Source organism: Berghia stephanieae, chromosome 9, assembly GCF_034508935.2.
Source record: "Berghia stephanieae isolate SIO BIC M18660-M18661 chromosome 9, UCSD_Bste_1.3, whole genome shotgun sequence".
Taxonomy (NCBI): domain Eukaryota; kingdom Metazoa; phylum Mollusca; class Gastropoda; order Nudibranchia; family Aeolidiidae; genus Berghia; species Berghia stephanieae.
Window position 1 is genome coordinate 8,959,601 of NC_088368.1, and position 18,697 is coordinate 8,978,297.

The window sequence follows — 18,697 nt, forward strand, 5'->3', positions numbered from 1 at the left end:
TAAACATATAGTCTGTAATAATCTGATTAAATTAATAAATCAAACACGGGCTCATGGAATTATGTTCCTTTTCCTGCTCTTTCTAGCGTTACTTGATAAATTAATATTTAGATTTTTAAAAAATAATTTCCCTTTTTCATCCATAAGAATAAATTTGTCTTAATGGTCTGTTGCAAGGAAAAACTGGAATTACCCAGTCATCAGCCGTAATTGGATTCAATAGTCTTATGTCACGTCGCCCAGCTACGGCGACTATCGTGGTTCTAAACAAAGAAAATCGGTACTTTTTATTCTTCATGCTGACTAGAACTTTTCATATTATGTCTTGTGATCAGAATGTGTAAAAGTCAAAACATGATCAGATTTATAATGTATTTTTTACCTCTGAATACGCGTTTATGCTCGTCGGAGAAATATTTCATAAGGTCGTACGCCATTGTTCCGATAGTTTAGAGCCAATTACTAAGTAAACATGCGTCAATACGAGGGAAGTGACGTTACGACTGTTGAAGCGTATACAGCGCTGCAAAGTAAGCTAGAGCGAGATGATTTGCGCGGCGGGTCGCCGAACTTGGTATCTATCGGGAACGAAGCAAAGGCCATACCGCTGAGACACCTGATGATAAATGAATAAAGTAAACAAAGTTCCTTTTACTCATCCTCAACGGGGAATTTGTCTACATTTGTCTATTCCAATAAGATAAATCTGAGAGAAAATGAAGCAGACTAACCAGGTATACACGTATTTAAAGTCATAATAATACAGTCTCCATATTATGATTTTATGTCCCCAGGTTCTCCACAAACCAAAAGCATTTATTCATCATTGTGAATTGAGATTCAAATGTGACCCGGAGGGAGATGTACTGATTTCTTACCCACCCATTGACGATTTCTGCACCAGAAGTCTTCTAGTGTGATTTAAAATAAAAGCGAGAAGTAGTTAGTTTGACACAGAAGGTCAGAAAAGAAGATTCTGGGAAATTATGATTTCAAATAAAACCAAACGAATGCTAAAACGAGCAAGGACGTTAGAAAATGTTCGCAAACGATCAGTAAGTAATGAGATGAATGCGATGAATTTAAATGAAATGGAATTTGAAAGACTGTCTTCGGCAACATCAAAATATCACAATGACACGACAGATGAACCATCATCACTCAAACTGCAACCAACATCAGATTTGCAGACTGTGAACACTGAATCCGAGTCAAAACCTCACTGTTCTAAGGACATGCCGAGTTCCGTCGTTAATGGAAGAAATTTAAAACCTACCCTTAGGAAATCATCAAACATTGTCGAGTACAAGACTGATGTTTCCTCTCTGCTAGAGGGTCTACAGCTTCGAATTGATGTTGTTTTGCGTGACAAAGACAACGTACTGGACGAGGCCAAGAATAATTCACCAGATTTAAACAAACCTATCTACCACTCGCCAAAACAAAGAATGGCCCAGGCCTCATCTGACGTTGGTAAGGAAAGATACCCAACTAGCTCAATCAAACAAAACCCATCTCTGGTCACAGCTTCAAAGCGATACAAACTTCTTCGACGCACACGGAGCTGTTACCTTTATCCCGGGTCTCACAATCCTTCGAAACAAAAGAAAAAGACGCTAAATAGGTATCAAACCATCGACCTACCTAATTCACACGAGTCGCTCAATAACTTTCTGTCCAGTGTGCCAAAGGATTTTTATGAAAGCGATGGTTTTACGGAGAAAGATGTTTTAAATAGGTCTCCCATAAAAAATGATAATCTTCAGAAAGATATTCTACAGAGATCCCAAGGAAATGAGAGTCATTTAGATAAATTTGTGAATTTACTTCAAGATGCTCAAGACCAAAGTTTCCAAAACAATAAACACCCACTAAAAAATACCATTTTAAATTCTACAGAAGGAGGAGACGTAAACGCTCACACATTCCAATGCAAACCGTCTTCACTTGCCTTTGCACAGAAGACAGGCGTTACAGAAAGAGTAAGTATGTTGGAAAATGTTTGCGAGACCCAAAAAGAAGTGGGAACATTTCATTCTATTTTCAGTGAGAACGACAACGTTTTGCTCCAAAGTTTTGATGCCAAAGTCTGTGAACCAGCCAAACCAGTCCTAAGATCTTTTAGCCATTGCAACGTGGTAAAGAGAAAATTATTCAATGACAGTTGGAAAACATGGCCAAAATTGGATTGGCCATGCAATACGTCATCAAGTGAATTCACAATTCCCGAAAGCGATGAAGAATTATTACGAAAACATGAAAATATAAAAGATATTATCAATAAATGTGATAACCGCAAGTCACGTGAAACATGTTCGAAACTAACATCATTATCACATGCTCAACTCGATCAGCTTGAAGATGAATTTCATGTTGATCAGATCACAACAAAAAATTTAATGGATCACGAGAAAAGCAAATTATGTGTTTCAAAACCAAACATAGAGAATAAAAGCCTTTTTGATAATAACTTGAAAAGTAACCTTACTCGCCGCTCCAATTCTTTAAACAACGTACCAACAAAACCCAGATTGCATCATCGTAATTTGTCATTGGATTGCGGCACTTCAGATGGTCTTACATCAAGAGTATGCTATCCGTCAGATCTCTCCGAGTCATGTTGTTCATCACAGGATCAACGTAGTTCAAACTCTTCTCGAAGATTTCCGAATGAAAAGTTTGCAGTTTCCTCCCTGCCTGTATTGCCCCCAATAAAAAGTACAAGAAGCAATAAAGACAGCACAGAAGTGCAAAAGGCAACAACTGATGCTTAAAAAGATTGTTACCCGCCAAGGTGCTAAAATTAGATATACATATTGTTTTAACTCTCTCCTTACCAACTACAGGAACATTGTCACTTTTAATTTGTTATCATACAATGAAGATTTTTCTTATTCCGAATTTGTATTCTACATCATAATAAAAGACTTTGATATGGTTTTAAAAAGCTTGATTTGTTGCACAAATTCTGTATAGTCTGTACTAAAAAAATCTAATTTTTTGTTGGTTAAGTATGGCATCTCTGGAAAAGTCCTGAAAATTGTCCGTAAGGAGAGGCTAATCGCAAAATAGTTTTGAAAATTGGTGAAAATGATTTTTTTCTTTTCAATTTTAACGAAGAAAAGATTGAATAGGCTGTTAGTTCTTCTTCACCTAAGGTCTCTAAACGTTCTTTTAAAAAACAAATTAAGATTCATCCAACAACATCACTGGTTGTGCAACGTTTTATTAGTTATTTTTAGAACAATATCAAAGTGGCAAATTTATAGGCACTAGTATAAGATACTGTTCTGTAAACGTGTGTATTACCTCGGTAATTAGGAGGTCTCAGGTTCGATCCCTAGTCAAGCATGTTGATTTTTGGGGGACTGTTTTTCTTTCTTGTATTTTTCTCTCTTCTTTGTCTGGCACTGTTTCATTCACAGTTTTTCAGATCTTAATTTTCAGAAAAGGACATCTATCTATACTATAAATTTAATTCCATCAAAAAAAAACCCCAAGGCCCCTAAACGGTATAATAATGGATTCCGAAAAGTGAGTGGGGCGGGCACTTATGTTGATAATAACAAGAAACGAAGTGAATAGGAAAGTGTCAGAAGACAATAGAGAAGTGCGACCTTACTGGTACGACAACTCTGCCTGGCCGGAGAGATCGTGACTCTACCGTATGAGCTATCCATGTTTGATTTATTTAGGTAATCATCATTATGATATTTTAAAACTTAAAATTTCATTTGGATTTAAGAAAAGTCTTTATTCAGCTTTAAATTTCTTGACTTGACAAGAATCTGGTGAGCCCGAAAATCCCTTTTGCTCATTTCTTTTATCACTGGTGATTGCTGCCAGGTTGATGAATAATCTTGTACTTTCAAAAAGCACATTTCAAAACGTTTGACCAGAAAAAATTAATTCATTTCTCTGTAAAAGGGTAAAAGAAAAAAATCTGGGACGTTTTGTTTACAACAGTTGCCACGCAATGTGGCTGTGTTCTGTTCCTAAATATAACTTTTTGAAACCGGTCTATATGGGACTATTAGAAATATGAATCAAAAATTATTTAACAAAGATAATTTATGAAATGAAGAGTTGTTATGTGTTAATGCCTTTCTTTTTGATTTAGATGGAAATAATACCATTTTGAGAGGATGGATCACATTAATGTTTGTCCGACTTGAAAACTGCTATTTCATAACTCCCTTTCTCTCTTACCATGTTGTCTGTGCTACAAATGACTTACTACTTTCAACTACGTCATAATGTGCACCTTGTAAAGGAATGAAGTGTCTTGTGTTTGTAAATATGAAGAAAATACATTTATATTTTGTATATTTGTTGTCCATCTGACAACGACACGCAAATAGTTATGGTCTCATTGTTGAAAGTGAAATACTGTCAAACTAACGCAAGATCGTATTTCCATTTCAACAATGTTAAAATAAGCTCATAACTGCGCTCGATGATCAGACCTGCTTACTGTGTTAACGTCGCATTGTGAATATATTGTTTGTAAACCCCCCCCCCCCCCAACATAAAAACAAACAAAAAAATAAATATGACAAAAGCAACGACTTAACAAATTACTTTGATATGTCTTTTGTAAGCGTCTCACAACACTCTCGTGCTCTGAACCCTACACATCAATAAAATTTTGGCCAAAAAAAATCGTCCTTTAAATATTGATCAATTAAAATGACCGAGAACCCAGGTTTGAAAGATCTTGACAAAATAAATGAGTCATTTCAATCGATTGATAGCTATCTATTTAAAAAGGACGCATTTTCTGACCATTTATATGTTTTGAATGTGTTGTTTTAGAGAATGGCGGAGTACGTTGCTTTGGCTAAAACATTAGGAATACTATTGAAAGTGACGGAGATGTCCACAAACTCGTCAATGTGCTACTTGAGATTCTCTTAACTCACTCAACCCTAAACCGTCTATATCCGTAGTTTACCCGAGTTAATTTAACCCCGTGCCATAGCACTCTAGAGACGTGCAGTTCGAGCGACCGTGGCCAAAAAAATCTGGAAGGCCCATGGTTTTTTTTAACTGGGGGAAGGGGCGAGAGTTGAGTTACCTCGGTTACCTGCATGAGATGGCATTAATTACATTACTCAAACACGCTCGTACGCATACCAAAGCTATCTAGAGTTTTAAGACTAAAACGCACGCGCATACACACACACACACACACACACACACATACACACACTTAGCATCACCTAGGTCAAGTAGTGCCATATGTCACACTTTTAAGAATTCAGTCTTGCTTGTACATATTGACCACTTGTAGTTGTGAATCGCCCTTATTCTGTTGTTCATTTTCATGGAGTGACCATTAAGTTTTGTTGTAGTTGTGAATTGCCGTTGTTTATTGCTCATTTTCCCTGTACAATGGATTCGGCAATGCATTTTAAGCAAATAATAAACATTTTATCATTATTTTTTTATCAATAATAACCGAAAATGCCTCGAAAATGTTGTTTTTGATTGCACTTCAAATTATAGACATGGCGAAAAGACAACTATATATAAATTTCATTCGGATCCAATTGAGAGACAAATATGGATTAGTGCACTGCCAAATAATATCGATTCGAGCGATGTTGCAGACTATATGGGTATCTGTGCCAATCATTGGCATCATGATGCTCCTATGAGACGGAAATCAAGGTATCCTTCACCTGCTATTCCTCCAAATAAATGGCTAAATACAATACCCCCTTCTTGTTTGCGAAAAACAGCACCATCTCGTCAGACATTAAATTCGACAAGTGAATTTAGAGACAGGCTTCAGGATATTGATGAGTTATCAATTTTTCTTAAGAAAGATTTACTTGAAAATACAGAAAATGAGTTGGGAAAAAACTTTAAAGATTATTTTGTTCAAGAGATTTCCTCTAATGGTGTTGTTGGACTGTCTTCAGATTCTGAGTTTAGTCTTCATAGCCGTGCTAGGATCGGTATGGTCCACTCATTTAGTATCTACTTTACAGTTAAAGAGGTGAACGATGATCACAGCATCAGGTCAATTCAATATGAGGGTTTATTTGGAATTAAACAAAGCCAACACCAGACTTTCTCAGATGGAACCTTAAAGCGTTGGAGTGAACTTACAGAAATACTTCGATTCTACACACTGGACTCCCAACTAGAAGGTGAGTTAACCTACTATTTTAATTTTTAAATGCGTTAGCGTCAGTTTTATTATCAACGTGAACATAATAATAATAATAATAATAATAATAATAATAATAATAATAATAATAATAATAATAATAATAATAATAATAATAATAATAACAATAATGATAATGATAATAATGATGTTGATGATGATGATGATGATGATGATGATGATGATGATGATGATGATGATGATGATGATGATGATGATGATAAGAAGAACTATTACCCTTGTTGTGTTGCTGTTGTTTTTGATTCGTTATAGATTCACGAAATTAAAATTTTGAAATGCATTTTAAAAATAAAATTCATTGTTTCCAATCATGTATCGTCTATTTCATTATCTTCTACTTTTTTTTTCATTGCAGATGAAGAAAATGAATCCTCATTAGAGAAGTCTAAGGCTATCCAGAAATTTATAGAACGCCAGATTCAGCTCCTGAATGCTAAGAAAAATCAACGGATTTACTTTCCAGATGATTTAATTCTTGCTTTTTCGTGGTCCACGAGGTCAAGAGTGCTATATTCTTCTTTACGTGGTCACCTTTATCTCCCTTCTAAGTCCACCCTGGGAAAAATTACACGACAAACCAAAAATGTAGCAGATTTCACCATCTATTCTAAATTTTTCCAACAGCAGGAACTACGAAGCAGAGCGTGTGTTGTGCCAAACTCTGAGTTAACAGAGTATTTTAATTCTAGGGACAGGGATGGTTTATCTTCACTGTGCGAGTTGTTTTTAGAATTTTCACTCCTTTCATATTGTTTCTTTGTTAACAATAAATCAAAAATATGTAGGGCAAGATTAGCCGTAATTCTTGGCAATTTTGCAGAGACATTTGCAATCGATGTGTGTGTTCCTGTAAAGGCTATTCTATGCCTGTCCAATATATTTAAGAAGAGATTTTCAATTTTCAATTCGAAGAAGCAGTCGGATAAAGGAAGATGAACAAACTGAGGTCACAGTAATTATTATATCAGCTCTATTTCTCTGTGGATATCCATTTATCATCCTCATTATCATCATCATCATCATCAGCATCATCAACATCATCAGCATCATCATCAGTCCCACCACTGCCAACATCACCGTCTTTGCAACCATCATTATATTCATCTTCATTCACCACCACTACTTCCCCCACCACCACCACCATCATCATCATTATCATTATCATCATCTTTGTCATTATCTATCAGAATCATTATTGTCAATATATATTAGCATCAGTAATCACCGCAATCACCTTCACTTTCTTCATCATTGTCATTAATATATCAGTATCATCTTTATTGCCCTCACCACCATCAATATCATCATCATCTTCACCTTCATCATCATCATCATCATCATCATCATCATCATCATCATCATCATCATCATCATCATTTTCCATCACTACCAGCATAATAGTCTTTGCGATCATCATCATATCCATCTTTATTCACCACCACTACCGCCACCATCCTATTTAAATTATTAGCATCATTATTATCATCTTCATTCGTAGTCTACGTCACTATTTATCAGTGTCATCATTATTGTCATCACAAGCATTAATATCACCATTATTTTCACCTTCATCATTATTGTCATTATCTATCAGCATCGTCTTTATTACGTTCACCTTCTTTACCATTGTCATTATCTAACAGCATCATCTTTATTGCCATCACCACTAATATCATCTTCATCTTCATTATATCTCCATTATCTACCAACCCCAGCTTTATTGTCGACACCATCATCAATGTCATCACCAACTTCACCTTCATCATAATCGTCATTATCTATCACCATCATCGTTTCACCAGTATCATCACCAGCACCATTATCTTCACTACCACAACCATCAACCTCACCAACGTATATTATCAATTTTCTTCAACATCGTCACCACCACTAGCTTTTTTTATTCATATTGCTATTGAAGCAGCTTTTTGTGTCAATCATATTCTCATATTTCTGCTGTGTCATCTGTAGGGGACATAAATGAGAATTGTTCTTCAAATTTATGCAATCTTATCTATAGCAATGTGTTTATATTGTCACTTTAAATAAGTTTTATAAAGAAATGAGCTTGGTCATCATACAAAATCTATTTTGAATATTATCATCATCAATGTCATCCTCCTCTTCCTAATTTTCATCATCATATATCATCATCATCATCATCATCATCATCATCACATCATCATCATCATCATCATCATCATCATTCTTATACACCCTTTCTTGAGTATTAAATATATTTCTGTAGTAGTCTTATTAATGTATTTATATTGTATATAAAATAATTGCGTGTGGTGTTGTGCTTTGTGTGTGTGTTGTTATTTTGAATATTATCATCATCAATCTCATCCTCTCTTTATCATTTCATCATCATCATCAATTCTCATCATCTCATCATCATCATCATCCTTATACACCCCTTTCTTGAGTATTAAAATATATTTGTGTAGTCTTATTTAATGTATTTATAATATTTGTATATAAATATAATGTGTGTGTGAGTGTTTGTGTGTGTGTGTGTGTGTGTGTGTCTATTTATATATTATCATCATCAATCTCATCCTCCTCTTCCTACTCTTTATCACCAATATCATCATCATCATCCTTTTACGCCCCTTTCTTGAGTATTAAATATACTCGTATTTGTGTAGTTAGTCTTATTTAATGTATTTATAGTCTTTGTATATAAATATAGTGTGTGTGTGTGTGTGTGTGTGTGTGTGTATAATTATTGTATGACTTTTATTTGAAAGAAGTTAAATTCATCATTCTCATTACCATCGTCATCATCGCCATCTTGATATCAAGTAATTATATACTAATTCAATAAATTGTTGTACATCTATTATTAATATTCTCTGTATGAAACTGAACCAATTATTGACCTGCCGTTGCCTACGTATTAACTAATTTGAAACATTGTAAAATACAAACAAACTATTATTATTATCATCATCATATTCGTCGCTGATACCATCATTTCTTTTGATCTCTCTCTCTCTCTCTCTCTCTCTCTCTCTCCTCTCTCTCCTCTCTCTCTCTCTCTCTCCCTCTCTCTCTCTCTCTCTCTCCCTCTCTCTCTCTCTCTCTCTCTCTCTCTCTCTCTCTCCCTCTCTCTCTCTCCCTCTCTCTCTCTCTCTCTCTCTCTCCCACTCTGTAAAAAAACTATTATTATTATTATCATCATCATCATCATCATCATCATCATCATCATCATCATCATCATCATCATCATCATCATCATCATCATCATCATCATCATCATCGCTTGTACTATCACTTCCATTCAAAAATTATTATCATATATTTTTATAAAATAAACTTCAATTGCACTTTTTGCTTGCAAATCTTATTTTATGTGTTCAACGTTTGATTTTCATTAAATGTAGAAGTTTGAGAGAGAGAGAGAGAGAGAGAGAGAGAGAGAGAGGGGAGGGAGGGAGAGAGAGAGAGAGAGAGAGAGAGAGAGAGAGAGAGAGAGAGAGAGAGAGAGAGAGAGAGAGAGAGAGAGTTAAGTGCTATCAGCGGGACTCGTGGGCCTTCTAGTTTTCACGCCAGATTCCCGACGAGTCGGCATGTGTATAGATAGCATTGCCCCGTGCCCATTTATTACATTTAGACAAATTATAGGCATATTATCAAACCTCATGTCCTTAAGGTTTACATTTTAATGGTAGTTGATTAAAACTAACTATGTGCATGCTCATGTTAATTTTTTTTTCTTCCAATTTAGAAAAGTAGCAAAAATCTCTAGGATTGAGTGAGTTAAAGCCTCTACTTTAAAACACTTTGAGAATCTGTGGGGAAATATTTTTATATCTAATGTGAAGCGAATGCTCTATCAACTGAGCACTCACGAGCCCCAATGCACGCTGAGATTAATTATCTCTACCTAACGCAGATTGTTTGGAGTAACAATAGATAGTATGCAGATGACGTCACTCAGGTCTTTGTTATTGTTTTTGCCATCCGCGTTTGTGAGTTGTTCTCACTAAACTGTATTAACCAGACTATAAAAGTTCATGGTTACACAGAGTTTGTGTGTTGGTCCGTTATACTTCCGGATGGCAATGTTGTGAACTCCTTGGCCAAGCGCATTCTATCTATAGCCTATATCGTGCGTAGTAAGAGCACCGTCATAATAAGAAAGAGAAAAAGCAATTTATTGCATTGACACAATATTGTCGCCACAACTAACTTGACTTAATGATATCAAAATAACAAATTAGAGAGCAGATGCTGGTGTAAGATAAAAGTCTTAAAAGGTCTGTATGAAACATCGCCAGATAGAACAGAAAGAAAAATGCAGGTTAACAAAAACAAAACACACTTGAGCTTTTATATAGTGCAATATTCACTAAACGTAATCAACGCGCTTTACAAAGGGTCCCTGACCAACAGCAACACGTAACATGTAGATTGAGACATGACCTTTGTTAATTAAGCGATAGTACAATTTTTTTTACCGACGGAGACATCGCTATTAACGCTGTTCACACATGAGTACGGTGAGAGAATGTGGAGTAAAGAGCCTTTTCCAAGGACTCAACTGTGCGCCGAGTGAGGCCCAAACCCAGGACTTTCCGATCCGAATGCGAGTGTCATACCACAAGACCACATAGCAGCACACACAAAAAAAAAACCCCACTCAAATGATACTTTTTTTTAAAGAATCTAATTTTTAGTTAAATTTACGCTTGATAATCTGACGTCACAAATTATTATTGTAAACATGATATCATTACGCGTTACTATTTATAGGGTGAAAAGAAATTATGCCTTTTGCCCCACGATATCATAAAATATCGTCGTCTAGGCATTCCACGAAGGAATATAGATAACTCATCAAACAAGATGTCTGATGCCAACAGGAATCACCCAAGTTGTCCAAGTGAGCAAATTGGGGGGTAATAATCTTGCTCAAGGGGGAAAAAACGAAAGTGCCTGAAGCGGGGCTCGAACCTGGGTCATCCGGATCACAGTGCAATGCCTTAACCACTCGGCCACTTCGCCCCCCATTTACAGGGTGAGGGTGGAATAAAAAGCTTTCTGTCAATGTGCGAAGAAAATGGTGATAATTTACCGTTGACATGACTGGAGATACCAGGGGAATACGTTTATCCTCTTACATCACCTAGGTCACGTAAAACAAAGGACACTGGATAGAAATTCCATGCGATGACCAGTCATATGTGGCCCGTCGATTCAAATTGGTATTATGTATGAAATAAGTTTTTAAAAAACAAAAGCTGAATATAGAAGGAAAACGGTTGACGTCATGATAAATCTCATTCGTCTGTAGTGCTTCATTCATCCTGTTTTGTTTCTAAAGAGGAAACCCGAAACGTTCATCTTATCTGTTTTCGCATATTAAATTGAAGCTTACATTCAATTTCTCATTGTTATTTATTTCTTTGATCTCCGAGCAGCAACAGTTACGGTATCCACGAATAGTGCCCAAATGCGCTTTACAATCATTCCCTGATATCACACTATTTCATTCATTGCGTTAAATACATAGATACTGACAAGAGAACTGGTCTAAAGACGCGTTTCAAACGGTTGGAAAAACAAACACTCAACGTTCATTGGTATATGCTTTCTCTTACATCCTTTTTTTTTAACCCCCTTTAAAATAAAAGAAGGGGAGGCAGCGTGGCTCAGAGGTGTGTTATTTTTGTGGGATCGAGTCCAACCGATAGCTCAATGGTCTGGATTCGAACTAGTATGCGCGCTATGGCTCTCGTTACCAGCTGCGCCACTCAACCTATACCACAAACGGCTCGGGTTTAATCTAGGGGTGATTAGGAATTGCCTTAGGGTCCCTTATAACTTAATTGTATTAATAACAAGTGAGTCAAGACAATAGTAACGCCCAATACAATAATAACCATTCTATACATAAAGTTTAATTAATTGTTACAAGAAAAGATAGAAAGAATAAGTATTTATTTAATATCAGGAAGAATCGCTCGAATTGAGTGGATCTAATTTATTATTTATTTATCTATTGATTTATTTATTGATTTATTTATGATTGATTGATTTATTTAGTTTGTAATCATTTGTGTCTGTGGAAAATACATTTGAAAATGGTATAAGCCCGTTTGGCTTATCTTTATCCAGCCGGCTTGCTTGATTGAGGCAAATGTATCAGCTAGTTCCAGGGTTGGCTCCTGCTTGCAGGGTTTTCTGGACTTCACAACAGTGTGTTGTAGTTATGGGCTGACAGGAAGGTTCTGGTGTCGGCGATGACTGACATCAGGGATTGGGTGCCTCAAGGATTGGGTACGGAGTAAAGATGGTTGATAGCCACGGATGGTGACAGCCAAAGACAAGGACCTTCAATTAAGAGTTAAAACAAAAAGGTCTTAGAGCCAATAGAGTTTGTCTTTCGCAGCATCGTCCTTGAGCGACACATCATAATAGCTTTTATTTGCCGACAAAGGCAAGGAGAAGCAGTAACTCCATGATAATGGTAGTTATTACATTTGTATCAAACATCAACTGACAGTCGAGCTATCTTACATGATGAGGATTTAACAGGGTTGTGTCCCTGGTATTTCTTAATTTATTTTTATTAATTATAATTGAGGTTATGATGTGTGGCCGGCGATTGGCGGTAGAGTACAGACATTCAAGCAATATACATATTAAATATAAATGAAATAATAGCATAGATCATAAACAAATATTAACAATAGTATAAGATACATATAGATATAGTTTGGTACAGGTATTCCAACTTACGAACATCCATGGAATAGCACAATTAAAATATCAACACAAACTATAATAGTAATGCTAGATTAAGCATTGAATTCACAGTAATATCTCGTTCCACTTTGAATGTTAACCAATAATTCAATTTACCTTAAACCGAGAGAAGAAAAACTTTTACAAGTTTGAAATTGGAGGGATAGCTCTTCTTTCTTGGGATATCTTAGCATGTGTGTGATTCAATTCAGAGATGAATTTGATTTTGTGAATTAAAGTGACGATTTGGAATTGTGGGAATAGCCAATCCGAAGAATGTTCCTGTTTTAGATAGTCAATGATATTCAGATGCTTTAGTAAGAAAGAATTACGGAGAGCTAGAACGTTAATTGCAATTTAGCTACTCTTGAACCAGCCAAGAACCTCAGGGCATTTGCACGTTGGAATCTTGTTTGGAAAAGGTAATTAGCAGGAGGTATGGATACAATGGGCAGACAATTTGAACAGGTAAATAAGCCTTAAGCTGAAAGTGAGTGTTCCGTTATACAATGGGAAGGTTTCCCACATATTGACCAAGTTTTCCGTTAGCAAAATTTAGAGATTTATTGGAGAAAAGACTGTCCATGTTTTGAGTATTTTAACTCGGGGTGTTAATCTGCCTTGGCAAATATATATTGTCCACTAAGTTTGAAGTGGTTTTGAATGAAACGCTGACGAATGATTAAAGAAATCACGCAGTGAAAGAAAATCGTTCGTCACAAGAGTGGTCTTTTTTCGTACCCGAAAGCTACTGAGTTCGATCGCCCGCCGCTGCGCTGTGTGGCCTTGAGCAAGCCACCCTCGCCATAGCTCAAGTTGCGGCGCTGCACTGCGGCAGAAGCCTGGGTTATCCCAGTCTTCCCTTGGATTCGACCTTAGAGACAGATTTCCCCCAAATGGGATGAATAAAAGGAATTTTATATTTTATTTTTGTTTTTAAAAGTTTGGTTTGGCCTTGTTGTGTTTGTTGTTACTTTATTTTATTTAATCTATCAATGTTTGTTTTGGATTATTAACCTTAATAAAAAAAAAGAAGAAAATATAATGACGATGCTGGTTTCAATCTTTAAAATCGATATTGTTTTCAAACCCCTGAGGTGATGGGAAGCTCTGCTTTAATTAGAACTTACAAGAGTCGGGATTTCGGGAATACAGGCGTATCTTACATTTTGTAAATCTATGATCACTCGTTTCAAAATGTTATTATGCCAGTCCAAACCTGATGGTAATACTTGCACGGACTATGTGGTCTGGTTGTATATCTCTTGTTTTCGGACTGGAAGGTCTTTTGTTCGAGTCCCACTCAGATCGGCGCATAGTTAAGTCCTTGAAATAGGCTCTTACTCACATTCTCTCACCGTGCTCAGGTATGAAATAAGCACTTGGCTGTTGTGATATTATCGCCTAATAGGTGTCATGTCTCGGCCTACATGTTAGGTGCTGCTGTTGGCTAGGGGCCCTTTTAAACCGCTTTGAGCACGTTTAGTGGATGCTGCTCTATACTATAAATGTTCGAGTTTCAAGTTATTAAAAGATCCCGACTTATTAGATCTAAGTTAACCCTCTCTCTACCACCTACAGCAAAATCGTCATATTTTTTTACGACACAAATACATTTTTTCTTATTCGGATTTATTTTTTACATCACAAACTTTGAAGAATGATCTTTGTTTAATTAATAAGAACATACAGTTGTTTTGTAGAGAGATTGTTTGAGTTTAAAAAATCAATATTTCTGCTGGGTAAGCCTGACATTTTAGGGGAAAACCATCGGAAAGGAGAGGGTTAAAATAAAAGGCACATGTGAAGAAGGTGGGTTTTTGTACTCGTATATTTTAAAGATATTCTTACTGATTCCTTTGAAGTCCCTGGCAGCATAGGGCTTCAACCACAAATTATCTCCACCTGGCGGGGCATCTTGGACCACTTTCTTTGTTTCACCCAATGTCTTGATGGTCTTCGGGCTGCTTGTTGTCCAAAGTACGCCGCCAGGATATTGGTCGGTGGTGACCTGTCCTATTTTCCGATGGCCTTATGAGTTTCGTTCCAATGCTTTACTCGTGATTCGTGATGAGTCGTATATTTTTCCTTCGAGCTTCAATCAACAACATTTTTTTCATTATTCCTGGTGTTTGTATGACATTTTCCAGGACTTGTTTGTATTCTCTAGGAGTTAAAACCTGTTATTCCTTTTTGACGGATTGCTTTTAATACAATCGATTTTTATAATTAAAACTGTTAGGGTCGTGATGTTTTTGTAGTTGTTGTTGTTGTTGTTGATGATGATGATGATGATGATGATGATGATGATGATGATAATGATGATGATGATGATGATTATGATGATGATGATGACAATGATAATGATGTTGCCATTTTCCCTTCTCAAAGTGTCACCAACCCAATGCCATTACCTCGATCGCAATGAGGTTGTGATAGGCATCCCTTTACATCGTTTCCATAAGGTGTAGGAAATATTTGTTTTAAAAACCAAGATAAATTGCTAATAATCATAATCACGAATTAAAGCTCTAAATTCCTATATTATCTTGCTAGTCCCCACACTTTTACCAGAATAAGACGGACGGTAAATCAGATTTATTTAAATAGCTGTTAGTCTGGGAACGATCTAGGGCTACTATTTGAGTTGGAAATAATCGAAAGCCTATAACTTTATCAGTTTATCATACGTTTTATATGCCTAATTACCAACGTGTACATATATATATGTTATAGGTCTTACATCCAAACCCACTCATGGGCCGAGTTTAACATTATTGTAATGGACTTTACTCTGTGTCAATTTTGAGATTTCCATTACAACAATGAGCCCATGAGGAATTGGGTTATCAGACTTGCAAATAAGTGCACGTCGCTAATTAAATCAACCTTTAAACTTACTATTTTTAAAAAAATCTCAACGTTAATTTCAACGATATTTAAACATAAATGCTTTATATATGACGTGGTCCACCAATTCTAACTGGCATGTATAGGAGTGAAATATAATAATATGCCCAAAAGTACCGCAGAGCATCTAGTTGAACAGTGTGTTAAGACAAAGCTTCCGTCCCACGGTGCACGAGTGCGGTACAGAATTTGCTGATTGGGTCAATCGTCATAACATAGTAGTGCGAGCACCATTAGAAGCTGCTGCCAAAAAGTAAAATTAATGTCAGGACGAGTAGAAACTAGAATTATCATTATTTTAAATGTTTTTTTTTCAGTTTTAGAAGCTGCATTTGTTGTGTTTGAATAAAGAACATAACTGAGGAGTTGACATTTAAAACATGCTGATTCACATCCCTCACATAAAATAAAATGATAAAATAAAATTAAATTCCCTGTATTCATCCCATATGGGAAATTTGTCTTTCGGCCGGGTTTATTCCAAGGGAAGACTGGAATAACCCAGGCGCCAGCCGCAGTACAGCTCCGCAAATTGAGCTAGGGCGAGGTGACATGCTCAAGGCCACACAGCACACGGTACCTTTCGAGTACGAAGGAGAGACCGTCGCGCTGAGCCATCTACCCCTTTAAAAAATTGAAAATTGAGCTTTATATAGAGCAATATCCACTAAATGTGCTCCAAGCGCTTTACAAGGGGTCCCTGATCAACAGCAACATTTAACATGTAGGACGGGACATGCCGCCTGTTAGGCGATATTACAATTTTTTTTGACAAAGACACCGCTGTTAACGGCCACGTACTCATTTTACACCTAAGCACGGTGAGAGAATGTGAGTAAAGAGCCTTTTCCAAGGACTCAACTATGCGCCGAGCGCGAGGCTCGAACCCAGGACCTTCCAATCCGAAAGCGAGTGTCATACCACTAGACCACATAGCCGCACAGGCCTTAGGCATAATAATGACATGTAACACCTCTTCAAACCATCCATGTCACACTGGCGCCAGTTCCGTTCTTAGCCTCTGTGTCAATGGTCTAGAAAGGACATCACTAATGATGGTAGGGGTGACGTAACGGGCATTTTCTCCCGATGTTATTCATTTGTCCAAGTCACATATGTATCTCAATCATATTTGTCTTTAGTGGTGATTCGTCATATCACATATAAGTAGATTTACAGTTAACCTGGTGTTTTAAAAATAAAAATGACGATAAGTATTGAAATGTAAGCTTCAATTTCTTTAACAAAGACACATACTGTGGACGTTTCGGGTTTCCCTTTTTTTCTTCGTCTAAGAAATTTAAGTTTACATTTCAATACATATCGTTATTTTTTTCCTCGAGCTTCAAGCAGCAACATTTTCATTATTTCTGGTGTTTGTATGACATTTTCCAGGCGTTAAAAACTGTTTTTCCTTCTGACGATTGCTTTTAATACAATCGATTTTTATAATTAAAATTGTTAGGGTGGTGATGTATATATATATGACCATGTTTTTGTAGTTGTTGTTGTTGTTGTTGTTGTTGATGATGATGATGATGATGATGATGATGATGATGATGATGATGATGATGATGATTAGAAGGAGGAGGAGGAGGAGCAGCAGCAGCAGTAGGAGGAGGAGGAGGAGGAGGAGGAGGAGGTGGTGGTGGTGACTGAGGCGGAGGGAATTAGTGAAAAGAGAGATAAAAATAGAAGATGAGAGGAGGAGGAGGAGGAGGAGGAGGAGGAGGGGGAGGAGGAGGAGGAGGAGGAGGAGGAGGAGGAGGAGGGGGAGAAAGAAGATGAGTAGGAGAATAACGAATGGGTCAATAAACAGCATCACATAAATGTGAGGTAGTTTATGTCACAGCTTGCTGCCTACTTAAAATTTCAAACATTCGGATTTCTCCAAGGGAAAAAAAAAAGAAAATTTCACTTTAAATAGCTGTAGAAATAAAGAATTTGCTCTCAGTATGTTCAAAAGTGATACAAAGTCCTGAATATACGTTCTAAGGAGCTAAACTTTCCTTTTTAGCAAAATTCAATGTCAAAGAGACGTATGCCGTTCTCATGCTAGAACCAAAAATTCGTATTTTTACGAAAGTTTCGTAGTTCTAAGCAGGTCTGGTTGATGAACATAAAAAGACAGGCGAAATTGAATCAAACGAAGGTAATTTGATTATATGTCCTCTCAATAATATTAGCATCTCTTCAAAGCCGGCAGTTCATTTCAACACCATTTCCGTCCTTACCTCCGGTGTCAATGGTCTCTGGAAAGGGCATGATTAATTATGGTGCCGTGACCAGGGATAGTTATTTATAGATATTATGGGACACAAAGCATCTAGTAACTGGCTCTACACAATCGCGTTGACCAAGGGTCGTTCGACTCGCATTACGTAACCATCATCGACTTTTTTTTGTAGCTTTGTAGTCTTGGGACCCTACTTTGGACCCTGCTTCGAATTCCGCTATGGGCGGTGCAAATTTGAGTCCTTGGAAGAGACCTTTTATTCACATTACCTTACCCTACGCGAGTGTAAAATGAGTACCTGCCCGGTAAAAAAAAAAATACAATAGCGCTTTAAAGTCGACATGTTTGATCCTAAATTAATTATGTTCAGTGTTGCTGTTTCCATGAGACCATGTATAAAGCGATTTGAGTACGTTCAGTGGACATCGGATCGCTCTGTATGAATGCTCAAGTTTTGTCCAGTGTCTCGGGAACGAAACAATGATAACAAGGAACCCCCAAGCTCCCGTACTGTGGAAAAAAAACATATTTAAAAATTGGCCATAAAACTTGTCCTTCAAATATCGATTGATTTAAATGACCCTCATCTTGGAAAA

At 36.7% G+C, this 18,697-nt stretch overlaps 1 protein-coding gene across 1 annotated transcript; it reads left to right on the forward strand.

Annotated features, from left to right (window-relative positions):
* Window positions 1-5,614: 5,614 nt before the first annotated feature.
* On the forward strand, window positions 5,615-18,132 carry LOC144979115 (uncharacterized). Its single transcript, XM_078925713.1, has 4 exons — window positions 5,615-6,158; window positions 6,555-6,899; window positions 14,821-14,954; window positions 18,052-18,132. The coding sequence occupies exons 1-4, from the start codon at window positions 5,618-5,620 to the stop codon at window positions 18,130-18,132; spliced, it is 1,101 nt and encodes a 366-aa protein (XP_078781839.1). The 5' UTR covers window positions 5,615-5,617.
* Window positions 18,133-18,697: the final 565 nt, after the last annotated feature.

Coding starts and splice junctions, on each gene's coding strand:
- LOC144979115 (XM_078925713.1), top strand. CDS start 5,618: ATGGGTATCTGTGCCAATCATTGGCATCATGATGCTCCTATGAGACGG. Junction 6,159..6,554: donor ACTGGACTCCCAACTAGAAG/GTGAGTTAACCT, acceptor TTTTCATTGCAG/ATGAAGAAAATGAATCCTCA. Junction 14,955..18,051: donor AGTACGCCGCCAGGATATTG/GTCGGTGGTGAC, acceptor CAATAATATTAG/CATCTCTTCAAAGCCGGCAG.